This window comes from Alligator mississippiensis, chromosome 5, assembly GCF_030867095.1.
Source record: "Alligator mississippiensis isolate rAllMis1 chromosome 5, rAllMis1, whole genome shotgun sequence".
Classification (NCBI taxonomy): Eukaryota; Metazoa; Chordata; order Crocodylia; family Alligatoridae; genus Alligator; species Alligator mississippiensis.
The window spans coordinates 39,969,741-39,994,858 of record NC_081828.1 but is presented as its reverse complement, the minus strand read 5'-3'; the positions used below and the strand labels follow the sequence as shown (position 1 = coordinate 39,994,858).

Here is a 25,118-nt window from a genome sequence, read left to right as displayed (position 1 = left end):
TCACCACTGAGCTGCAGCCCCCTGCTTCCCCCCACAGCCCTGTCGGTGCTTCTCAATCCCAACCCACAGTCCCTTGGTCCTACAGCTCTACTGGCGCCCCTCTGTCCCAACCTGTAACCCCAAGACCCACCCCCCCAGCCCTGCCAGCACCCCACAACCCATTGGTGCTCATGGATTGGAGCAGGGGGCACTGGGAGCCAGGACACCTGGGTTCTCTCCTAGCTCTGGGAGGGAAAGGTGGATTGGAACAGCAGGGCCTGCTAGTCCAGACTCCTGGGTTCTGTCCCAGCTTTATGGGGCAGTGAGGTGTAGTAGGTTGGAACAGGGGACACTGGAGCCCAAATGTGGGTTCTCTCCCATCACTGTTCTCTCTTTCAGGCTGGGGGGCAAGGGGGTTCTTTCCTGCTGGGGGAGGGCAGATAGGGGGGTGCTGCCTTCTGAGGGGGATCTCTTCCTACTTCCCCATGTATCTTCTCTGCTCATGTCCTGGCCTGGCCCAGGTGCCAGCAAGGGGGCGGGAGTTCCCATTGACTCCCCCAGACTTCCAGGAAGGCTGGTTGGGCTGAGCCAAGTTTCACTTCATTGCCTGGCTGCTCTGGGCTGGGGCCAGCTCACCTGGGGTGGAGGGTGGGGGGATATGGGAGCCACTGGAGCTGTTGGGGGATTGATATCCCCCAACCCTGATGACCACCTCACCCCAGAGCTCCCCCCCACTTCCAGGCTGAGCCCCATGGCAGTGGGTGAGGGTTGATGGGGTTAAGGAGGGGTTATATGAGGCATCCATTGAGAGGGTTGGGATGCGGGGGGGCATTAGCACGTCCATCTACCCCAGGGCACTGGCTCCCCACCTAGTGTGAGGGATGAGAGGGCCTATGAGACACCCCCCCCCCCCCCCCCCCCGCTTCCCCTGCACTGTCAGCTCCTCCTCCCTTCCCAGGCTCAGGGGAGCCATGGGGGTTTCTGGCAGGGTATTTCCAGTGAGGGTTTCCTGCCCCCCCAACAACGTACAGGACCCCTCCCACCTGGAGATCCCCAGCAGGTACCAGATGCACAGCACACTACCCCCCCCCCCCCAGTCCTGCCTGTTCTCCTCACTCCCAACCTGCAGCCTCCTGTCCCCTCAGCCCTGCTGGGGCCTCTCACACCCGACCTGTAGCCCTCCCACCCCCCAGCCCTGCTGGTGCTCTTCATTCCTGACCTGCAGCCCCCTGCCCCCCAGCCTTGCCAGTGCCTCTCACTCCTGACCTGCAGCCCCCTGACTCCCCCCCCCCAGCCCTGCTGGTGCCCCCCCTTTCCTGCCAGTCACTTCCCAGCCGGGTGGCACTGACTCAGCCCGTGTAGACATGAGTACCGTCATCCCCAGCCTGGGATACAGCACGTTCCCTCACGGGGGGGTGGTGTCCGGAGTGTGGGGAGGGCAGGACCCGTGCATCTGTGTAGGGGGGGATCCCATGGATGGGGGGAGTGTGGAAGAGGGGCCCCATAGCCGTGGGGAGCCCTCTGGGACAGGTGGGGGGACAAGGTTTCTGGGTGCAGGAGGGGGCAACTTGGGGGACAGGAGCTGGGAGTAGAAGGGGTGGTGGGCAGGGGGTCTCGAAGGGGTGGGGAGTTGGGGGTTGGTGGGGGAATCGGGGCTGCCCTTTCCCCCCCGTGCTGATCCCGCCTCCTCCCTCAGGGCAGCTGCGAAAACCCTGCCCCCTTCCCCCCCCCCCCCCACGCCCCAGTTGGACTTTAAAAGGGCCCTGCTGGGCTGGGACCGGCACTGGGACAGCGGCTCAGCGTGGACAGACAGATCAGCACCTGGACAGACGCACGGATACAGCAAGCCGCCCGGAGCCCAGGTGAGCAGTGCCTGCACCCAGGTTTATTGGGGGTGGCCAGGTTGCCTGGGGTCCCCCCACTCCCCACCCGGACACCTGGGTTCTCTCCAAGCTCTGGGAGGGCAGTGGGGGCTGGTGGGGTAGAGCAGGGGGCTGGGAGCCGGGATGCCTGGGTTCTCTCCCAAGCTCTCGGGGGGCGGTCCAGTGGGAGCCCGGATGCCTCAGTTTGTTCCCAGATCTGGAAGGGGGCGGGGGTGATCTAGTCAGTGGGTTAGACTGGTGGGGCTGGGACCCTGGACACCTGGGTTCTCTACCAGCTCTGGCGGGGAGTGGGGGCTGGTGCGTTAGAGCTCATGGGAGAGGTGGGAGGCTGAACACCTGGGTTCTCTGCCAGCACTGACATGCCACCCACTCTTCCTCCCCCAGATCCCTCGCCATGGCCCCCCGCTGTCTGCCTGAGCTGCTACAATGTCTGCTGCTTGTGGCATCGGTGCCCTGTGAGTCCCGGAGCTTGGGGGATGTTGCATCCAGGTGAGCCTCTGGACTGGGCAGGGGAGGGGGCTACAGCGGGGACGAGGCTGGATAGTCTTTTGGGGATCCCCCCCCACTGAAGATAATCGGCCCCGTTGGGTCTGTTGCAGGCGACACCCCCTGCCCATGGTTTCCTTCCTGGAGCGGTTGCGGGGAGCACCCCCGGTGCCGCCAGCCCCCCGGGAGCCGGGCTCTGAGGCCTGGGGCAGTGCCCAGGGCTACGTACGGCCAGAGGATGTGCGAGAAGGGCTCGGCCTGCCTGGCAGGTAAGGGCATGGGGGGCTAGGGGATACGGTGCCCACCTTGTGATCGGATCGTTTCCACCTTCCCCACCATCCTGGGCGATCTCCCGGTCAGCCAGGTAAGGACCTAGGCGTCCTTGTTCCCAGCTCCCCTTGGCCTCCGCTGTAACCCCCCAGATGCCCTTCCCTTCTCAGAGCTGAGGAGGGGACCTAGGTGTCTTGGCTCACAGACCTACTGCTATTAACCTATTAGACCGCCCCCTCCCCCCCCCCCACACCTCTCCCAGAGGTAAGGGGAGAAACAAGGTGTCCTGGCTTCCCCCTTCCCGCCCCCCCAAGCCTGGTGAGAACCCAGGTATCCTAACCCCATCCCCTTTTGTTCCCTCCAGCCCCCGGCGCCGGCCCCCACGCCAGGTGTCCCCACTGTCCCCGGGCCGCGGATGCCACCTGGGTACATGCCAGACCCAGAACCTGGCCAGCCTACTGTACCACTTCGGCAGCAAGGACCTCAAGGACGACTCCCGCAAGACCAGCAAGGGCACAGCCGACCCCCTGGGTTATGGGCGACGGCGGCGGGGGGCAGCTGGACGAGGGTCCCCCACGGGCACATAGCCCCTGCGCCCCCACCCCTCTGTGGGCAACACGGCTGAGAGCAGGGCCCTGCCCTGGCAAGACGCGGGCACCAGTGGCAGGGAGGGCAGCTCCCTCCTGGGGCTGGCACAGAACTAGACCCCTCCCTCTGGGGAACTAGGGGACAGGCCCCCACCCAGCCTTCCCCCACCCCACGGACATGGATGGAGCACGGGTCCCCCCACTCCCCCAAAAGGGGCAGCATCAGAGCAAAGCGGGCGCTGCTGTGGAGATGGGCAGGCTGGATGGTGCTGGGGAGAGGAGGGTAGCTGGGGGGCTCTGCCCCCCCAGTCCCAAGTTCTTCGTTCATCAGGGCCTGAGCGCAGGTCTAATAAAGAGGTTTATTGGTACAGATGTGCCTCCTGCTGTTGCTCTTTTGGGGGAGAGGGCAGTGGGGGGTGGAACCCAGGTGTCCTGGCCCCTACTCCCCTCCCTGAGCTGGAGTTAGAACCCAGACGTCCTGACCCTGACCCCCATCCCCTTCCAGCTGGGCAGGGATAGAACCCAGGTGTCCCGGCTCCCGGACCCCATTCGTCCTCCAGGGGTGGGGACACAACCCAGGCAACCCAGCTTCCAGCCTTCTTGTCCCCTCCCCGAGCAGGAACCCAGGTGTCCTGGCCCCAGCCCCATCTCCCAAAGTGTGGAGAAAACACAGCCCCTGGCGCTGGAGCCCACGTCCAGCCGGATCCTTGCTGGGGATAGAGCCCCGGTGTCCTGGCTCCCTTCCCCAACTCCCCCTACCCTCAAACCCCTGGATCTCGCTCCCTTCCCAGAGGTGAGAGACAACCCAGGCGTCCGGGCCCTTAGCGTCCTGGGAGCACAGTGACCCCGAGTTCGGAGCTGCGGGTGGGGGAATGAGTCCGTGTGTCTGTCCGTCCTGGTGAGGAAGGCCAGCGCGGCAGCCGGTGGCAGCAGCTACCCACCGCTTTCACCGCACTCTGGGGACTGAACCCTGGCGTCCGGGCTGCCCCGCCCCCTCCTAGCGTGGCGGGGCTCCTCCTTCCCACGCGTGCCCCCCTCGGGGGCAGATCATGGGGCTCTGACCCGGTAGAAACCACTGGGAAAGAATCCAGGCGTCCTAACTCCCAGCCACTCCCAACCCATTAGAACGCCCCCCCTCCCCGAGTTCGGAGAGAACCCTGGCTCCCAGCCCTCCCTCCCCACGCTGTGACGTATCACGCAAGCTCCGGGCACCTCCCCCCATTCCACCCCCCCCACCTCGCGCCCGTCCTCCGGGTCCCTGCTTTGGGCTCTGGGTAGGGGCAGCATCTTCCCCTGTATCCTTGGCTGCATCCTCAGCATCTGGACCAGCCTGAGCATCCCTGGGGGAGGGGGATGGGATAGAGGCTGGGGGAGGGGAGGAGGTGGGGGTGCCCCACCCCAGGTGCTGGAGGTGGGGGCCTGGCATAGCCTCTCTGGACCCACATGGCTGCATCGGGGCACGTGGGGTCCAGCACACTCCCCACGCCTGCCAGCAGACACCCTGAGCTGGAGACATTGGGCCGCAGGGTGAGTGCAGGGCTGGGGGATCAGATGCCTGGATTCTGTCCTGGTTTCTACTGGGTCAGAGCAAGGGGAGGGGAGGCCTGGGTTCTAGCCCAGCTCTTGGAGGGGAGTGGGGCTGGTGGGGGACACTTGGATTCTCTCCCAAAATTGTGAGTGGTGGAGGCTAAAGGGCTTAGAGCAAGAGGGGCTGGCAGCCAGGACACCTGGGTTCTCTCCCAGCTCTGGGAGGCCGTGGGGTCTGGTGGATTGGAACATGGGAGGCTGGCAACCCAGACACCTGGGTTTTATCCCCCCATCCCACCCCCTGCCTGAGAAAGGTTGGCCCATTGCCTCTGATGGGATGCAGGAGGGAAAGGAGGGGGCAGAATCTAGCCCCTCCCCCAATCCTGCATGAAAGAAAGGGAGCAGGGCTGGTCCCCACTGGAGGGCCTAGGCCCCATTTCCAGCCCCCAGAGCCAGCCAGTCCCCTCCCCACCCTGGGGCCCAGATTGGATTTGGCACCCCTTAGTGGTGGGAATGGGTGCCCTGATGCCTGGGTTCTATCCTAGCTCAGGGACAGTAGTGGGTATGATGGGTTAGAGTGGGGGGCCTGGGAGCCAGGACACCTGGGTTCTATCCTACCCCCTACCTGAGAAGATGCTGTTTGGGTCCCCCACCCTTTTCCCCGTGTCTTTCAAGTGACTTGGGATCCTGCCAGGCCCTGAGAGTGCCAGGGACAGAACTAGTTCAACTTGTCAGCAGGGCAGGCTGGGGGTGGGGCCGGGGCTGGGGCTGGGCTATGGCCATGTTTGGGTTCCTTCCTGGGACCCAGGCAGAGCGCAGCATTGTCCTAGCAGCCCTTGGAGAGCTCACAGCCTGGTGCAGGTATCTGGGGGCTGGGATTGCCTTTGCAGGGGCATCTCCTGGCTGGTTCTCCTAGTCCCTCTGGGCATGGGGTAGACACCTGCATTTCCCAGCTCTGGGGAATTGCAGGGAGGGTAAAGCAGAGGTCTGGAAGCCAGGACTCCTGAGCTCACATCGCTGGGAGGGAAGTGGGGACTGGTGGGGTCAGGGCAGGGAAGAGAGCTTTGAGACAGGATGCCTGAATTCTTCCTCCAGCTCTGGTGGTGGAGTGACATAGGATGGCTTGGGGAAGGAGGGTTGGAGCCAGGATTCCTGGGTTCTGTCCTGGCTCTGGGAAGGGAGTGGGGTCTTGTGGGTCCCTTACCCATCTGGACCTGCCTGGCTGCAAAATGAGCTGTACAAAGGTGTGTGAAACTATGACCCTGCTGGCAGTGTCGCTGCCCAGATCTGCCAGGTTGTTTGAGCCTTGGACTCCGGATATCTGGGTTCACTTCCTGGCTCCAGGGCATGGGTTCTATCTGGTCGTTGAGCTTCTCTGTCTCAGTTTACATCTCTGCCAAATGGGGTGAATATGTGGTCTGGTCAGACTGGCAGCTTCCCAGGCATCTATGACTGGCCAAACCAGGCACCAGTCTCGGTCAGGGGGCTGGGTGGTGCCTAGCCCAAGGAAAGAGGGGTGGGGGTGGGGCGGGTAGAGCCAGGAACAACTAGTTGTTCCGCAAAATCCTTCCCAGAAAGAACGTCCCATTACCATAGGGAAGCAGAGAAGGGAAAGGAAATGACCAAACCAAGCTGGGATGCCCCACAGCAGAGGCAGGTTCATGTCACCTTAACTCTGCCCCTTCTGGGCCCAGATGGCTGGAGGAAAACTCAGGCATCCTGGCTCCCAGCCCAGCTGTCACCCAACAGACCCCACTGCCCCCCTGCCCCTCTGGAGCTGGGGAAGGTGAGCTCCCCCACCCCCAGGGAGAAGGGGAGAAGGCTGTGCTGAGGAGTGGGGGTGTTGTCTGGGGGCGTGTACATGGGGTTGGGGGGCACTTTCCTGGCAAGCTGAAGCCCTTGGATGCCAGCTGGAGGTCACTCATTATTTCTCCCTCCAAGCCCATCAACACCATCCTTTGAGGTTTCGTTTGTGGTCAATGCAGTTGCTTCTATGAGATGGGGTTGGTTACTTCACATCAAAACACCATGGCTCGTGGCTAGGGGTGGAGGATTAAAAAGTGGGCTCCTGGCTGGCCTGGACCTCTGCCTCAGTTTCCCTCATTTGGGGGCATGGCACATCCTGGGGAAGCTGAGCCCCTCCACCCCTCTATAGGCAGAGTGAAGCCTGGTGATTCAGTGGGGGGTGGGCAGGCTGGGCTGAGGGATAATGGAGGGTGTGTGAAGCCTACATTGGGTGCCTCCCCCCCCCCCCCCCAACAAAGCAGAGCCCTGCAAGGAACCAAGGCAGGTCAGGCTGCGCTGCCACACCCATGATGTAAGGGCGGGATGCTTCCCAGCCACTTTTTTGGCCTGTTTCCTCTGTGCTATTGCCCCACAAAAATTCCATCATGGGGCGTCTGCCTGGTTCCTCCCTGTCGCTGCCAGGGCCTGGGATCCCTCCAGGGCCCAACAGGCAAAACAGAGAAGAAAGAGACCAGTTTGGTTTGGGGCTGATGGTTTTAGATGTTCCTTTTATTCATGAATGGGTGCAGTGGGGAGAGATCCTGAAGTCTGGGCCAGAGCTGAGAGCACCTGGCTGCTTGGGTTTCCTGGGCTCATTTTCAAAGACATTGGTCTTTTTCCCCCCCTTCAGATTAAATGTTGTTTAAGTCTGACTAGAGGAAAGGAAAGGCACTTATTGCAGGGGTGTCAAAGAAAGATATGGCCCATGGGATCCATGGGGTCAGACACAGCCTATGCAGCACTGTGCCTAGACTCCTAGTGGCCCCGAGATAACATTTAGTATTGGGTGCCCCTTTGCCAGAGATAATGATGATAATAATTTTTAAATTACCATTTTGGAGCCCCCTTTCTGTCCGGGCCCCAGGCGGCTGCCTGGTTCGCCCATGCCTATGTCAGACCCTGAGCCTGTAGGGCTCCTGGAGGGACTGGAAGTTTGGGGGTGGGGTGAGCAGGGGAAGGGGCCCCCACTGAAATCTGAGCTCCCTGGGGGACATGATGGGGGCATGTGTCAGCAGCAGGGGGCAAGTAGTAGCTGGACTAACCCCTACATCTCCCTCGTGCCATTCCCTGCTTTTCACACATGCACGCTGCCCCTGGGTCTTGTGGGGACTAGGGGAATTGGACAGCCCTATGCTATCCCAAGGACAGCATGGGAAATGAGGTTGAGAGACAGCGAGAGGAAGCAGCTTCCCGAGGGTAGGGAAATGGAAGGAGAAGAGGAAACTTTTTGGGGAGTTTAGGATGGTAAAAAGTCACATGGCTGCAGCCAGGCCCTGTCATAACCAGAGCACAGCTCCCAGAAGAACCAGCAGCAGTAGCTGGTTGTTATCCTGTAGAAGGGCCCTGGAGAGGTGTGTTTTTAGCAGAGGATTGTTGAGGCTCAGGATGCCTGGGTTCCACCACAGAGCTGGGAGAGGGGGAGGGGGTTTAGTGGGTTTGAGTTGAAAGGGGGCAAGGAACCTGGGAGCCTGGATACTTCAGTTTTATCTTGTATCTGGGGGTTGGAGCAGGGAGGCTGAGAGCCAGGACACCTGGGTTCTAGCCCAGCTCTGGAAGACAAGTGAAGTCTGGTGGATTAGAGCAGGGACTCACTAGAGGGAAATACAACCCAGGAGTCCTGGCTTCCATCCCAGCTTTGGAAAAGAAGTGGGGTCTAATGGATGATAGCCAGGAGCCAGGACTCCTGGGTTCTATCTCTGCACAAGGAATGGGGTTCAAGCAGGTCTGGTGGGTGGGGGACAAGGTAGGGCTGGAAGCCAGGATGCCTGGGTTCTCTCCCAGCTCTGTTGGGTTAGAGCAGAGGAGCTGGGAGCCAGGACACCTGGGTTTTCCCCCTGACTTTCCCAGGCAAGGTGTCCCATCCTTCTCTCCCTCTGTCTGCCTCAGGAGAGGGAACAGGGTGGGGAGATGAACAGTAGCAATGGGATGCTAAAAAATCATTGGAGGCACTACCTTGGCATGCCTGAGGATGACCTTTCTCCCAGATTCTGCTTTCCAGAGCCCTTAGGACAGGGAGTGTGGAACAGGGTAGGGTGGGGCAGGACACAGGGGTAGATCCTGGCTCCCTCACTACTTGCAAGGCCACCTGGAAGAGCTACCGGCTGTGATGTCTGAGGCACTGGGGCTACTTCTACTGGGGCCCCTCACCCCAGGCTGAGATGCAGCTGGCTCTGGAGTGGGGTGCCTGGGCTGTTGAGCCACAGGTCCCAGGTCCCTCTGCTGGTGTCAAAATGCAGCCACCTCTGGGTATAATTTCTCCATCTGGGCTAGGACATCTCAGTTCACACTCAGTGCAAAAGATGCTAGAGGAGTAGTTTGCTCATCTGGGCTGTTTATATTCCCAGCTGATAGGCAATAACTCCCCTGCCTCCATGCCCCCAAACTGCAGTGGGGCTAGCAGTGTGTCATGGGAGAGTGTCCCCTATGAATACCCAACCCACTCTGGAGGTCTGTCCCAGCCCTAGGAGGGGAGTGGGATCTAGCAGGGGAGAGTGGGGAGCCAGGATACCTGGGTTCTGGCTGGGCTGTGGCAGGGGATTGGGGTTTAGTGCAGGGGCGGGCAATTATTTCACATGGAGGGCTGCTTACTGAGTTTTGGCAAGGCATCGAGGGCCGCATGACAGTCAGCCAGGGGCAGATAAATATTAATTTTCTAAATTTTGGGGGGGGGTCCCGCGGGCCAGATAGAATGGCCTGGCGGGCCGCATCTGGTCCGTGGGCTGCATTTTGCCCACCTCTGGTCTAGTGGGTTAGATCCGGGGTAGCAGGAAGCAGAGACACCTGGGTTCTATCTGGGCTGTGGCAGGGGCAGGGAGTTTTGTGAGTTAGAACTGCGGTGGGGGGAGATCCAGGATGCCTGGGTTCTATCCCAGCTCTCAGAAGGATGGGGGGGGTCCATACACAGATCTATCTCCTCCACCTAATCTAGCTTTGAGGTACCTTCTGGGTTCCTTCAGTGCTGCCATGGCAACAGATTATGAGCTCATCAGCATCCCATATGAGGTCACCCTGGTGCCTATGTGAGGTCACTCTGCTCTCTGCCCCATTAGCCGGCAGCCAGGTATACAGCAGGACCACACTGCCCCCTGGTCTAGATAGGGGAGGGGAGCACCTGATGCTGGGGAAGAGGAGAGTTGTATGGCATCTCCTTTGGGATGGAATAGGTTGGAGAGGCAGGTCCTACAGCACCCCTTTGCCTGGTGCTGAGCTGTAGCCACTTCTGGGGTGGGGCATGTCAGAGGCGGGTTACACAGGGACCCTTCCCAGTGCTGAGATGCAGCTGCCTCTAGGGTTGGGAGATCAATGTCCTGGCTCAAGCTACTCACCCCGCTCCAAGCACCAGGGATGGATCCCAGGTGTCCTGGCTCCCAGGGTCTGTGTTGAGTTGGTAGGGGAGGGGGAGGTGAGCCTGTCCCAGATGTGCTTGCCCTCACCTCCCTGTTCTGCCCCACAGCTGGCCCGCTAGCACCCCACAGCCATGGCAGAGGCCCACCAGGCCGTGGCATTCCAGTTCACAGTCTCCCCAGAGGGCATCGATGTACACCTGAGCCATGTGGCTCTGAAGCAGGTCTACCTCTCGGGGCTGCACTCCTGGAAGAAGAGACTCGGCCGCCTGCAGGTAAGGGGGTCATGCCCCACAGTGCCGGGAAGAGAAGGCTCTGGGGCCAGAGCCTGGCTCTGGGTTTGGGGGGTTGAAATTCAGTGGGCTTGAGGCAGGTGGGGTCTGGGATCACCCCGTGGGTCAAGTATCCTGAGGTCAGGCTGCAGGACTGGGGATAGTGGGCCCATGAGGGAGGGCTATGGGATCATGCTGTGGGTCAGGGGTTGGGGGGCCTGGGGTCAGGGCTGACTGTGGGGCAGGGGCTCAGGGGATAGACAAGGCAGGTGCTGGGGGCTGTTGGGTCAGACTGGGGAAGGGGTGGGCAATGAGGTCCTGTGTGAGTCAGAAGGGTTCCAGACAGGCTCTGTAGCAGGGAACTGGGGGGGGGGGGGGGGGGCCTGTGGTAGAGCTGGGTGCTTTGTAGGGCCACGGGGATGGGATGGGATGGCTGTGGCATCATGGTGTGGGATCACAACACAATACTAGGAGCAGGGAGGCTGGGGCAGGGCTGGGGACTGTGCTACATGGATGGGGCTATGGGGCAGGAGCACTCTGGGGCAGTCTGAAGTCACACTGTGGGGCTGGGATTGAAGGAGGGGATAGATGGGGCCCATGCTCACGGGCTGGGATTGGGGTTGTGGGTCAGGCTCCGATGCCCCCACTGACATCCTGCCTTCCCCTCCCTCCCCACTACAGAATAGCTTTGTGACAGGTGTGTACCCCGCTAGCCCAGCCAGCTGGGTCTTTGTGGCTGGCACTATCCTACTCGCCCAGTTCTGGCGCCTTGATCCCTCCATGGGCCTGATCGGGAAGATCCAGGAGCACCTGCCTGGCCGGTACCTGGCACACAGGGACTTGGGCAGGAGCAGGCATGGGGGGATGGAGGGTAGGGTCTGGGAGGGCCTGAGCGTGTCTCTGGGGGCTCTAGTGTGTAGGGGGCATGGTACTGGAGAGGATGGGTCCTTCTGCTCTGGAGAGGTTGTGTCCTTCTGCTCCTCCCAGTGTGCTGGGTAGATGTGGGAGGGGATGCGGCTGCCCCATGGCACTGAGCCCCATCCCTCCCCTGTAGCGGGTACCTTTCAGAGCCGACACAAGCTGCACTGTGTGCGCTGGCCTTTGCCACAGTGCTGTGGCTGGCTCTCATCCTCACCATGCGCTCCATCCTGAAGCTGCTGCTCTCCTACCATGGTTGGATGTACGAGGCCCATGGCAAGATGTCCCACACCACCAAGGTCTGGCTGGTATGTGCCATGGCTAGGCTCAGGCGGGGGCCACAGAGAGGGGGCCACGGCTGGACACCTTCAGAGGATACTGGGCTATGTCGGGGCTGGTGGATCAATGCACAGGGATGATGGGACATGGCCATGCATGGAGAGAGGTTGTCTGGCTCCGTCTTCCCCCTTGCTCTCTGCCCCACAAGTGAGTGGGATGGGGGGGGGGTGTTCTGTGCTCTCTGTTGACTCCCCCACCACCTTTGTCCCTACCCCATAGGCACTGGTGAAGATCTTTGCTGGCCGCAAACCCATGCTGTACAGCTACCAGGCCTGTCTGCCACGCCTGCCCGTGCCCACCATCCATGACACCATGCAGCGGGTGAGCTATGGGTCACTGGGGTGAGGGGAGAGGGAGCTGGGGCTGGAAGGCTCTGGGAAGGGGAGACTTGGGGCATGGCGGCTGGCACAGGGGTCCCCAGGAGCTGAAAGGTTGACAGGGAAGCCAAGGGTTGTGGGGAGCATCTGGGGGGCTAGAGGGTGCCCCCTGGACCTGGGTGGGCTGGAGCCTGTGGTTGCTATGGTAACAACCCCCACCCCAGATTAGGAACACTAATGGGCTCCTGCCTCCAGGTCATATCTTCCCACCTTGGTGGCTTGTGATACCCTGCTCCCATCCCACACTCCCAGAATCCTTTTTGCCTTGGCCAAAGTGCTACCCCAGGGGGATTGTGGGAAGACTCTGACCATGATTCCTGGGTATTGGGTGCAGGTGGGGGGCTGGGGAAGTGGGGATATGCCTCCACCTCCCAGCACCCATGGGGGGGGGCATTCCCAGGATGTGACCCCAGACTGCCTGCTGCTCCCCCTTCCCCCCCAGTACCTGGAGTCCGTGCGGCCCCTGCTGTCAGACCTACAATTCCAGCGCATGGCAGCACTGGCCCGGGACTTTGAGCACTCGCTGGGGCCACGGCTGCAGTGGTACCTGAAGCTGAAATCCTGGTGGGCCTCCAACTATGTGAGTGATTCTGCCTTGACACTAGGGAGTGCCGTGCTGCAGGGAGCAGGGGGGCATTAGAGAGCGCTGTGCTGGGGTGTACAGGATGTTGGTGGTAGGGATGCTGTACTGTGGGTTGTAGGGCAGAGGGCACTCGAGAATGCTGTGCTGGGTTGCACAGGGTGTTGCTAGGGAGCGTTGTGCAGGGCAGGGGGCATGAGGGGGCACTGTGCTGTAGGGGCCAGGGGGCACTAGGGGGTGCTATGTTGGGGTGCACAGAGTGTTGGCGGTAGGGGGTGCTGTGTTGTGGGGTGCAGGGCAGGGAGCAGTGGGGGTGCTGCACTGTGGGATGCAGGGGGCACTATGGGGCGCTGTGCTGGGGTGCATGCAGTATGTGGCACTAGGGGGCACCGTGCTGGTGGGTGCAGGGCAGGGGGCACTAGGAGGCACTGTGCACAGTGTGTGTGGCACTAGGGAAGGTTGTGTTGTGCTGTGCAGAGGGGTGGCACTAGGGGGCGCTATGCTGCAGTGGGCAGGGGGTTGGCAAGGGCTGCTCTAAGGGTCGCCCTCCCTGCAGGTGAGTGACTGGTGGGAGGAGTATGTCTACCTGCGGGGCCGGGGTCCTATCATGGTCAACAGCAACTACTATGCCATGGTGAGTCCCCAGGAAGGGCAGAGAGTTTACCTTATGCGGGGACTGGCCCTCAACTCAGCGCTGCCCCACTCCCCTGCCTGCCCAGGCAGCCCCTGGCACAGGGCCCCAGCTGGGGGGGCCGCGATAGCTGCCTGTCCCCCAAAATCCAGGGGGGCACATCAGGGTCCCCCCTGTGTCCCCCACAGGTGCTGGCTATAGGGGGGATCCCCCATGTCTGCCCCGCACACCCTGCTCTGAGCCCCTGGGGAAGGGGGAGGGGTCTCTCCCATTCACCTGTGTCCCTCAACACCCCCCTGTCCCCCAGGACTTCCTGTATGTCACCCCAACCCCCATCCCGGCAGCCCGTGCCGGCAATGCTGTCTACGCCATCCTGCTGTACCGGCGACTTCTCAGCCAGGAGCAGATCAAGCCGGTGAGGGGGGCACTGGGCAGGGGCTGGGGGTATAACTGCTTGTGTACAGTTACATCAGGGAGGCTGTGGGGCAAGTGGGTGCTGGTGTGAGTGGGTGAGAGGAGCATTAGGTTTGGAGGTGGGGCTAGATGGAGCAGGAGGAGCTTGAAACTAGAGGTAGGAGGAGTCTGAGGCTGGGGGTGGGGTGAGGGGGTGGTAGGAGCCTGAGGTTTGGGGTGGGGCTAGAGGGGTGGGAGGAACCTGGGGTGTGGCCAGGGGAGGTGCCTATTCTGGGGGCTGTAGGTGGGACTAACATCCTTCTCACAGCTCATGGGGCAAAGGGGTGGGGACAGGGCTGGTACTTGAGCTGTGGGGAGGAGCCTGATCCAGGGGGGTGGGCCAGTGGGAGGAGTCTGGCCCATGAGGGCATAGGCAGGGCTGCCTCCTTCCCTCCTGAAGTTTTTGGCATGGAGTTTCGCAGGATGCTTAACTCCTCTCTGTTTCCCTTCTCTCTCCTTATGGATGCCTCCCCTTCCTGGGCCCCCTATTTCCTTCCCCCCTCCCACACTCTGGGTCCCTTTCCTGCCCCTCCAACCCTTCCTGGGTTTGCGGGTGCAGCTCATGGTGCCTGGCACTTTGATCCCTCTCTGCACTGCCCAGTGGGATCGGGTCTTTAACACCACGCGACTGCCAGGGGAGGGGCAGGGTGAGTGCTGGAGTCCCCCAGCTTTGCTGGGGAGCAACAGGGACTTCCCCCAATCTCCCTCCCAGGCTGGTTGAGAGGAAACCCCAGAAGGGAGGAAGGAGGACCCATTAACTATAGCATATAGGCCCATTAGTCTTACCTCGGTCCTGGGGAAGCTGTTTGAGAAAATTATCCAGGAGCACATCTGCAAGGGACCAGCAGGGGAGATTATGCTTAGGGGCAACCAACATGGGTTCATTAGGAACAGATCCTGTCAGACCAGCCTGGTTGCCTTTTACAACCAGGTCACAAAATCCTTGGACACAGGTGTCATGGTGGATATAGTATTTCTGGACTTTAGGAAGGCCTTCAACACTGTCTCTCACCCCATTTTCAGTAAAAAATTAGGTGATTGTGATGTTGATGCCTACACAGCCAGATGGGTTGCAAATTGACTAGAGGGCCACACCCAGAGAGTGGTGGTGAACGGGTCATTTTCGACCTGGAGGGATGTGGGCAGTGGGGTTCCCCAGGGTTCGGTCTTTGGGCCTGCGCTGTTGAACATCTTGATCAGCAACTTAGATGAGGGGGTGAAAAGCACCTAGTTCAAATTCGCGGATGACACTAAGATGTAGGGAGAGGTGGGGACGATAGAAGGGAGCGACAGGCTACAACTAGGTTTGGACAGGTTACAGGGGTGGGCGGATGAGAACAGGATGGGATTCAATACTGACAAGTGCAGGGTGTTGCATCTAGGGAGAAAGAACCAGCAGCATACCTATGGGCTGGGGAACTCCCTTCTCGTCAGCACAGAGAGGCAGAAAAGGATCTTGGAGTCATTATTGATTCCAAGATGAACATGGGGCGCCAGTGTGAGGATGCGGTCAGTAAGGCGAACCGCACCTTGTCATGCATCCACACATGCAACACGAGCAGGTCCAAGGAGGTGATCCTCCCCCTCTATGCAACATTGGTCAGGCCGCATTTGGAGTACTGCGTCCAGTTCTGGACGCCGCACTTCAGGAGGGATGTGAACAGCATTGAGAGGGTCCAGAGCAGGGCCACTCGCATGGTCAGGGGACAGCAGGGCAGGCCCTACGAAGAGAGGCTATGGGACCTGAACCTGTTCAGCCTCCACAAGAGAAGGCTGAGAGGGGATCTGGTGGCTGTCTATAAACTTACCAGGGGGGACCTGCTGGGAATGGAGAGTCCCTGTTCCCCCGAGCACTACCAGGAGTAACTAGGAAAAATGGCCACAAGTTGATTGAGAGTAGATTCAGGCTAGACATCAGGAGGCACTACTTAACAGTTAGGGTGGCTAGGATCTGGAACCAACTTCCTAGGGAAGTAGTGCTCGCTCCTACCCTGGGGGTCTTCAAAAGGATTCTAGATAATCACCTAGCCAGGGTCATTTGACCCCAGCATTCTCTTTTCTCCCATGGCAGTGGGTCGGACTTGATGATCTGCTCAGGTCCCTTCCGACCCTACCAACTATGAAACTATGAAATCTTGGGTCCGGGGTCTCCTTTGCTCCCAGCTCTGACCTACCTTCTAGATCCCTCCCTTTGTTTTAGGGTTAGAGCAGCCCCCAAGCAAGGGACAGAAGATTGGGCAGAGGGCCATGCTTTGGGGGCTAGGGTCTCTGTGGGGCTGCCTTTTACGGTCTGCGTGCCCCACCCCCAGCCTGGTGTAGGGCAGGGGGCTGTGTTTTCAAGGTGAGCTCTGAGCTGCTGAAATTTCCCCTTCCCCCCCTTGCACCCAGTTTGGGTGGAGAGGCTCTGCTTTTGTGGTGACTCGGGGGCACTCAGCAGGGGTCTCTCCTGACTTTCTACCCCCCTCCCTCTCTCTCTATCCCCATTCTCCACCCTGGTGACACCCACTCCCTCCCAGCTGATGATTCAGGGCACCCTCCCCCTGTGCTCTGCTCAGTATGAGCACATGTTTGGCACCACCCGCATCCCGGGACTGGAGGCAGGTAGGGGACCCCCTCACCCACACAATTCCTTTCCAGAGACTGCGGGGTTATAGCCCACTGACCCCTACCCCTATGCCCAGGGCTGGCTGCAGAATGGATCAGCTAATATCCCACTGATCCCCCACCTTCCATGACGGGGGACCCAGACTGAGGACCTGCTGGAGCCAGGAACCCCAGGGGGGCAGATCCTGGGGTGATCTGGAGGTTGGGGGGACCCAAAGGGAGGGAAACATAAGTCACCCCAACCCTCTCCCTTGTGCTGGGATGGACTTGGCAGTGGGCTAGTGGGAGGGGGGGTACACCCTGCAGAGGGGCTCTCCTTGGTCATGGGGTGGAAGAGGGGTACCTGTCCATGAAGGGTAGGGGGTGTCCATCTGTGTTCAGGATTGGAGGAATGTCCCTTTTTGTAGGGGGTGGTCTCCATCCATGGGGAAGACTGGGGGGGTCTCACCATTCATGGGGGCAGGGGGGCCTTGTTTGTGAGGTATGAGTGTTGGGGAGGGGGTGTCCCTTTCCATGGGGTCTGGGAATGGGAAGAGGTCCCTTGTGCTTGGGGGAAGTGTGGGGTCTCTCCATCTAGCAGGAAGCCCTGTTGGTGGAGTAGTAGTGGGGAGAGAGGCATCCCTATCCATGGAGCATGGGTGGGGGGAGAGGATCCCCGCCCATGGAAAGCGGGGCATGGAGGGTATACTCCCTTGCCTTGCCCTGCCCCCACGCCCTGGCTGTCCCCTCCCCTCCCCAGACCGCATCCAGCATGTGAGCGACAGCAAGCACATCGCAGTGCTCCACGCTGGCCGTTTCTACCGGCTTAGGTTGTACCATAGCGGGCGGCTCCTCAGGCCCCGCGAGCTCCAAGCCCAGTTCCAACACATCTTGGATGACCCCACGCCCCCTGTGCCTGGAGAGGAACACCTGGCTGCCCTGACTGCTGGGGACAGGTGCGTGGGGAGGGACAGGGGGCAGGTAGAGATATGGAGCAAGACATGGCGGGAGGGGGGGCAGGAGGGGCTGTGACCTGGGGAGGGAGGGGCCAGGGGGGTACTTGGGGACTGGGAGGGTCCAAAAGGGACTCGCATGGGACTTGAGATGTGGATGACCTGTGGGGAAGGGGAGGGAGGTGGCCTCTGACGCCTGACCTCTCCCTCACAAATGCTACAGGGAGCCCTGGGCTCGGGCCCGCCGGACCTATTTTGGGTCAGGGAAGAACCAGCAGTCACTGGAGGCTGTGGAACGAGCTGCTTTCTTTGTCACCCTGGACACAACCGAGCAGGGGCTGACGGGGCCCGACCCGGGCCGAGCGCTGGACCGCTACGCCAAGGCTCTTCTTCATGGGCAGTGCCACGACAGGTAAGTCTGATCCCTGACCTGTGACCCCCATTCACCATGGGCAGTGCTATGGCAGGTGGGTTTGACCTCCAACCCCAATCCACCACACCAAGACATTGATGCATGGGTAGGGGCCCATGACAGGCAGATCTGACCCCTGACCTTATCTACCACAAGCAGTGCCACAACCGGAGCGGCAGGGGAGGGGTCTGACTGCTGACCTTTGGTCCCTGTCTACCACAGATAGTGCTATGACAGGCAAACCTGACTCCCATCCATCATGCCAAGGTGCTGATGCATGGGCAGGATCATGACATGTGACCTGACCCCTGGGCAGGGCCATGACAAACAGGGGCAATCCATGACCCCCACAGGAACTTCTAGCCCCACCCTGGAAATGCTTTGCCCTCCCTCTTCCATCTACCCCAGCCCCCTGCAGTAGTCTCACAGCCCCCAACCCCCCTGCCAAAGATGGGGGCTGCTGCTGGGTGATCCCCCAGATGCACTGTATCTCCCAAGCCAACTGCCCTATGGGGACCCCTCCCTCCCCCAGGGACCCCAGTCTCCATCCCCGTCACTTGGGCATGTTGTGGGGCTGTTAGGCCCTCTCCTCCAGTGGTGGGAGGAGGCAGCACCAGGCTCCGCCCTCCCCATTTCTCACCCGCATATTGCCTTCCCTCCCCTCCACAGGTGGTTTGATAAATCCTTCACTTTGATCATCTTCCGCAACGGGAAACTTGGGGTTAATGCTGAGCATTCCTGGGCTGATGCCCCCATCGTGGGCCACCTCTTTGAGGTACCAGCAGCCCAGATACCTGGGTCCCACTCTGGGAGGGGAGGGGGGTCTGGTGAATTGGGCTGGGGTAGAGGGAACAAGGTCACCTGATTTCTGTCCCATCTCTGGGAGGGGTCTAGTGGATGAGAACAGTGGGGGCTGGGAGGTTGGATGCCTGGGTTCCCTGCCTGCTGCTGGCTGTCCAGTGCCCATCTCTGATTGATGGCAAGGATTAATTCCTGTTGTGGGGTAGGGAGGGTGTCTAAGAAGCCAGGACACCTGGGTTCTCTCCTAGCTCTCAGGGTCTGGGGGATCAGAGCAAGGGAGCTGGGAGCCAGGACTCCTGGGTTCTATCCTGGCTCTGGGAGGTGAGTGGAGTCTGGTGGGTTATAGCAGGGGGGTGGCAGTCAGGATGCCTGAGTCCTCAGCTCATTGTCTCCCCCGTCTCGACCCACCCAAACCCCTGCAGTATATGCTGGCCACAGACGCCTTCCAGCTGGGCTATGATGTGAATGGTCACTGCAAGGGGGAGATGGACCCGGACATCCCCCCCCCTCAGAAACTGCAGTGGGAGATCCCTGAGGAGGTGAGAGCTGGGGGCAGGGCCTGAGGCACACCTGGAGGGTGATGGAGCTAGAGGGTGGGACCAGGGGTGTGGGCAGAGCCTGTAAGGGAGGGTCATCACAGGCATTTGGGGCAATGGTGACATCAGTAAGGGGTGGGGGCAGTGTGGGGTGGGGCATGCAGGTGGCAGCAATGGTGGTGTCACAGAAAGGGGTTGGGCTAGTAGCATGAACTTGGGATGTGGGGCCTGTGGGGGTGGAGTCAGGCCACAAGGGGTGGGGCCAGTAGGACAAGCCATGTGAGTGGGGCCCCTTTTGGGGGGTCTCTGCCACACTGGGCAAAGGAAGGGCTGGGGGGAGGGCACTCTCCTCATAACATTTACCCTCCTTTCCTGCCTGCCCTCCAAGTGCCAGCAGGTGATCCAGGGATCCCTGAGGGTGGCCCAGGCCCTGGCAGACGACATTGACTTCCACACCTTCCCCTTCAAGCAGTTTGGGAAGGGGCTCATCAAGAAGTGCCATACCAGCCCCGATGCCTTCATCCAGATCGCCATCCAGCTGGCACACTACCGGGTACAACTCTTCCCCAGAGCTGGCTGCATATCAGCAACCAGGCAGGGATCCCTGTAAACCAGGGGCAGGCAAAATGGCTGGATCTGGCCCACAGAGGGACTTTATCAGGCCTGCAGCAGGTCCTTTAGTGCTGTCTGGCCCATGGTGCGTCCTGCCACCCCTGGGTGCACAGCAGGGCTGTGGCAGCTCCACAACTGGACTCTGGCCCCATTGGGACGGGCAGGAACCTGCATGCGCAGCCCTGGCCCTGGCCCAATTCGTCCCGCACCCACTCCAGACCAGAACCGACCACAGCAGACCAGCTCTGGACCAGCTGGGACCTGTGTGCACAGACCCAACACCATCCCACTCTGGACCTGCCCGCCCAAGATGAGTGGCAGTGGCAGTAGGGCAGAAGCTGCTGATGGGCTGGGGTGAAAAGAGGCTGCCTCCCTCTTGGTTCTGCCAGGCCCTTCTTGCTGCAGGTGCCTGGACCCTGCTGCTGCCCTGCGGCTCTTCTCCAGCGCCACCTCCAGGCCACCCAGCAGGGCAGTGGTGGCAGGGGAGAGGGGCCACAGGGTGGCTGCTTTTCCCTGCACTCAGCAAGAGGTGCAGGGCAGGCTGGGGTTGGTGCTGTGCATGTGGGTCCCAGCTGGTCCGCTCCAGCTAGGGTGAATCCAAAGCAGGGGTGGGGTGGGGTGGGGTGGGGTGGGGCGGGGCAGGGCCAGGATTGTACGGTCAGCTGCTGGCGGCAGTGAGGAACCACAGGGCACATGGGCTCTGGGCTGTTGAGAGGCAGGAAGTGCTGACTGGCCTGCGATAGCTCTCTAAAACTGCCATTGTGGTCTGCTGGCCCTCTCTGCATCAAGCGAGGGGTCCAAGCAGAAATGCAAAACCAACCCCCCCCCGGCATCTCACCCCAGAGATGGCTGCATCTTGGCTAAGGGGTTCTGCTATAAGCAGCTCTCCCAGCCTGCTCCACCCCAGAGGCAACTGCATCTCAGCACTGGAGCAGGGGAGTCCCTGTCTAACCAGTCCTATACCATGTGCTGCACCCCAGAAGTGGTTGCATTGCAGCACCAGGCTAGGGGGCCATGCCTAAACTGCCTATTCTCATGTGCCTCACCCCAGAGCTGGCTGCATCTCATCACCAGTGAGCTTATAACACCCCCCCCCCCTCAAATACACCCCTCTGGAGACAGCTGCATCTCAATGCCAGGCAAGGGGTCTGTGCATCAACCAGGCCCTCCAATATGTCTCACCCCAGAGCTAGCTGCATCTTGGTGCTGGGCAAGGTGTCCTGGTATAAGTAGCACTCCCCAACAGGCCCCATCCCAGAGGCAGCTGTGTCTCAGCACCAGGCGAGAGCTTCATGCATCAACCAGCCCCTCCAACCTACCTCTCCCCAGAGCTGGCTGCATCTTGGCATTGTGTATCATAGAACCATAGAGGAGTTAGGCTGGAAGGGACCTCCCCTTGCCTGAGTCAGGATCAGCCCTAGCCAAACCATCCCCTACAAATCCATCATACAACCTCTTAGTAAAACTACCATCAATCCTGACACAACACAAGACATCACACCCAGATCTGCTGGAAAAGGTTGTTCATACATACTTAAGAGGTCCCAGGTAGAGGCCACACTTCCTGCTACAGATGAAGGCAAAACTCCCTCCCCCAGTCTGACTATGGGGTAAAATTCCATCCTGCCCCCAACTGTGGTGATTGGTCTGACCCTGAGCAGAGGGGCAAAACCCGGTAGTGAGGAACTTTGGTCCCAGCAGGAGCATTACTACCCAGGGGGTAGTAATTGATGGAAGTCACTCATCGTGGTGTCCTGTGACCAGTGGTGTCCCCCAAGGCTCTGTCCTTGGACCCATACTGTTCAACATCTTCATTAATGATGTGGACACTGGAGTCAGAAGTGGACTGGCCAAGTTCGCTGATGACACCAAACTTTGGGGAAAAGCATCCACACCAGAAGACAGGCGGGTGATCCAGGCTGACCTGGACAGGCTCAGCAAGTGGGTGGACGAGAATCTGATGGTGTTCAATGCCGATAAATGCAAGGTTCTCCACCTTGGGAAGAAAAACCCGCAGCATCCTTATAGGCTCGGCAGTGCTATGTTGGCCAACACTATGCAAGAAAGAGACTTGGGGGTCATCGTTGACCACAAGATGAACATGAGCCTGCAGTGCGATGCTGCGGCTAGTAAAGCGACCAAAACGCTGGCTTGCATCCATAGATGCTTCTCAAGCAAATCCCGGGACGTCATTCTCCCTTTGTACTCGGCCTTAGTGAGGCCACAGCTGGAGTACTGCGTCCAGTTTTGGGCTCCACAATTCAAAAAGGATGTGGAGAAGCTTGAGAGAGTCCAGAGAAGAGCCACACGCATGATCAGAGGTCAGGGAAGCAGACCCTACGATGACAGGCTGAGAGCCCTGGGGCTCTTTAGCCTGGAAAAGCGCAGGCTCAGGGGTGATCTGATGGCCACCTATAAGTTTATCAGGGGTGACCACCAGTATCTGGGGGAACGTTTGTTCACCAGAGCGCCCCAAGGGATGACGACTAGGTCGAATGGTCATAAACTACTACAAGACTGTTTCAGGCTGGACATAAGGAAGAATTTCTTTACTGTCCGAGCCCCCAAGGTCTGGAACAGCCTGCCACCAGAGGTGGTTCAAGCGCCCACATTGAACACCTTCAAGAGCAAACTGGATGCTCATCTTGCTGGGATCCTATGAACCCGGCCGACTTCTTGCCCTTTGGGCAGGGGGCTGGACTCAATGAGCTTATGCAGGGGGTTCCTGCTTATGCAGGGGGTCGGACTCGATGATCTATTGAGGTCCCTTCCGACCCTAACATCTATGAATCTATGAATCTTCCAAGGTCCCTTCCAGCCCTAATGTCTATGAAATCTATTAGCACAGCCCAGTCCCAATCCCTTGCTTTGGCTGCAGCCAATATGCAATGCTTCTAAGGGAGGCTTAAAAACACCCTGGCACATGTAATAGAAAGGGGGGAAGGGCATCCAGGAAAGCCCAGAAGCCTGGGAAATCCCTGTAGCAGAACACAGGCAGAGCTATACCTAAATCATCCCTGACCAGTGCCTGTCCTGCCTCTTGAACACCAGCAGTGCTGAGCGCACAGCTTCCCTAGGCATCTATTCCACTGCCACACTGCTCTAGCTTAGAAGAATTCAGGGGTCCTGGTATAAGCAGGTCCCCCCTTCCCTCCCACACCCCCAGGACAAGGGGAAGTTCTGCCTGACCTACGAGGCCTCCATGACCAGGCTGTTCCGTGAGGGCCGCACCGAGACTGTCCGCTCCTGCTCCATCGAGTCCTGCAACTTCGTCAGGGCCATGATGGACCCAGCACAAAACGTGAGTCTGGGGGGGGGGGGGGGGTCTGCAGACTGGGTGCTGGGGGAAATGAAGGGGGTACTTGGGAAGAAGGCAGTACCTCTTCTACAAGGCCCTGTGGGGGTGGGGTGCATGAGCTCTGACCCGCTCTTCCCTCCATTCCCCGCTGCCAGCCCCAGCAACGCCTGGCTCTGTTCCGGGTAGCAACCGAGAAGCACCAGGCCTTGTACCGCCGGGCCATGACGGGTGCCGGCATTGACCGACACCTCTTCTGCCTCTACGTGGTCTCCAAGTACTTGGGGGTGGACTCTCCCTTCCTCAAGGAGGTGCGGGGTTGGGGGGCCAGTCTCAGCAGCAGAACTTGGCTAGGCAGGGAGGGGGCAGGACCTCAAGGACAGGGGCGGAGTCTCAAGGAGGGGCAGGGCATGGGCAGGTCTCAGGACCCAGGTTGTGGGTGGGCCTGGAGTGGGGAGAAGGGGTGATTTCTCCAGGTAGGCTTGGCTTGGCACCCTGGGAAGGTTGTGGGGCAGATCCCAGGGGTGGGGCAGATCCCAGGGCAGGATGGGGACCCATCCTGGAGAGGGGGTGGGGCTTGGGGAAGGGGAGGGGCAGTCCCTGGAATGGGTGTGGCTTGGGAGATTAGGGGTGAGGCTAAATGCAGTTGGGGATCCCAGGAGGGGGTGGGGGAGGCTTGAGGGTGGGTCAAATTAGGGGGCAGGGCTTATGCTGCTGCCTGTCTGGAGGTGACAGCGGGGTGACAGGCAGGGAAGGAGGAGCCTAGAAGGGAGGGAACCCTCCACCCACAACCCCTCCCACCCCTTCAGGTCCTGGCAGAGCCCTGGGGACTCTCCACCAGCCAGACCCCTGTCCAGCAGATTGAGCTCTTCGACCTCAAGAACCACCCGGACTACATTTCCTGTGGGGGTGGATTTGGGCCGGTGAGTGCCTGGACACCCGGGTTCCAGCCTGGGGTCAGGGATGCCAGGGGCTTTAGCCAGGACACCTTGGTTCTGTCACCATTCTAATGGGAGGTGTTTAGTGGATCAGAGCAAAGGGGAGCTGGGAGCCAGGACACCTGGGTTGTCTTCCAGTGCTGCTGGGAGGCAGGGGGTGTGGGTTCTAGTGGTGTCAGAGCAAGGAGGAGCTGGCAGCTAGGACTCCTGGGTTTTTTCCCAGGTCTGAGAGCAGAGTCATGGGAAGGTTGAGCAGCCAGGATACCTGGGTTCCACTCACACCTCCCTGCCCTCCCCCCACCCCTGCAGGTGGATGACAATGGCTATGGCGTTTCCTACATCATCATTGGCGAGGACCTGCTCACCTTCCATGTGTCCTGCAAGATCTCCAGCCCCCAGACGGTGAGTGGCCCATCTGTCCTGTCCATCTCTCCCCCCCCACCCCCGCAACCCGGACTAACCTGTGCCCTCTCCCACTCTTCCAGGACGCTCACCGCTTTGGGGCACACATCCGCTCCGCCCTGCTGGACCTTCTGGCACTGTTCAGTCTAGGCCCAAAGTAGCTGCAGAACCTGTCCCCCTCCCCCTGCAACTCCCAGCACTCCAATAAACCCATGGGAGGCACAGACTTCTGTGTCATATCCTGTAGGGTGATGGGGGAACAGGGCCCTGCCCTGGGGATCTCTAGGGTGACTGCTCAGGGGATGACTGCACTGGCCACAAATGGGGCCCCCCACGGGAGGGCTAAATGCCTTGGCTGTGGGGGTCAGATCCTTGCAATCAGGGACTGCTGATTGACCTTTCTGTGCCCCCCCCCAAAAGGAGATTCCAGTCATTTTAGCCTTGGGGAGCCTACTGCGGGGAGCAGGACCCCATTCCCCTTGCTGTGGGGTGAGAAGATGGGGGAGGGGGGGGATGATCAGGGTTAGCCTGATCCCCAGATACCCTCCCAGGTCTGGGATAGAACCCAGGCGTCCTAGCTCCCAGGCCCACCAGGGGGCGCTGTGGTGGAGGGAGTAGCCCAAGTCCCGTTGCACCCCGCCCCCCAATGTTGCTGTCCTTTGCTTCTGTGTCTGTGTTTTGGGGACGGGATAGTTTAGGTGTGATGTGTGGAGGAGGGAGCAGTCGTGTGTGTCGTCGTGTGTGTGTGTGTGTCCCCGTCTCTCTCCCCCCCCCACACACACACACACAGGGGAAGGGGACCAGCCCCACCCACCATGGCATGGTGGGACAGAGAACAGAGGGGTTTGTTGCCAATGCTGACAAACAAACAATAAAGTGTCCCAATTGCACCAGGCCGGTGGTTTCTCTTGGAGGGGGAAATGGGGTGATGTCTGA

General features: G+C 60.2%; 2 protein-coding genes across 5 annotated transcripts; both read left to right on the top strand.

The window, feature by feature from the left end:
• Positions 1 to 1,722: 1,722 nt before the first annotated feature.
• On the top strand, positions 1,723 to 3,575 carry LOC106737861 (pro-adrenomedullin). The gene is made up of 4 exons (XM_014609968.3): positions 1,723 to 1,841; positions 2,247 to 2,351; positions 2,462 to 2,617; positions 2,983 to 3,575. The coding sequence occupies exons 2-4, from the start codon at positions 2,257 to 2,259 to the stop codon at positions 3,203 to 3,205; spliced, it is 474 nt and encodes a 157-aa protein (XP_014465454.2). The 5' UTR covers positions 1,723 to 1,841; positions 2,247 to 2,256; the 3' UTR covers positions 3,206 to 3,575.
• Positions 3,576 to 4,423: 848 nt separating this feature from the next.
• On the top strand, positions 4,424 to 25,072 carry CPT1C (carnitine palmitoyltransferase 1C). Of its 4 annotated transcripts, none has more exons than XM_059728199.1 (19): positions 4,424 to 4,732; positions 10,191 to 10,355; positions 11,034 to 11,173; positions 11,407 to 11,578; positions 11,829 to 11,930; positions 12,429 to 12,566; positions 13,123 to 13,200; positions 13,505 to 13,612; positions 14,210 to 14,297; positions 16,994 to 17,189; positions 17,410 to 17,598; positions 18,268 to 18,373; positions 18,822 to 18,938; positions 19,324 to 19,488; positions 22,714 to 22,848; positions 23,001 to 23,153; positions 23,652 to 23,765; positions 24,090 to 24,182; positions 24,266 to 25,072. In XM_059728199.1, the coding sequence occupies exons 2-19, from the start codon at positions 10,215 to 10,217 to the stop codon at positions 24,341 to 24,343; spliced, it is 2,313 nt and encodes a 770-aa protein (XP_059584182.1). In that variant the 5' UTR covers positions 4,424 to 4,732; positions 10,191 to 10,214; the 3' UTR covers positions 24,344 to 25,072. The 4 variants fall into 4 exon arrangements, with proteins under 4 accessions (XP_059584182.1, XP_059584185.1, XP_059584183.1 ...); XM_059728202.1 differs by lacking the exon at positions 14,210 to 14,297 and adding an exon at positions 16,167 to 16,251 and having other exon boundaries at positions 4,425 to 4,732; XM_059728200.1 differs by lacking the exon at positions 4,424 to 4,732 and adding an exon at positions 5,526 to 5,593.
• The last annotated feature ends 46 nt before the right edge of the window (positions 25,073 to 25,118 follow it).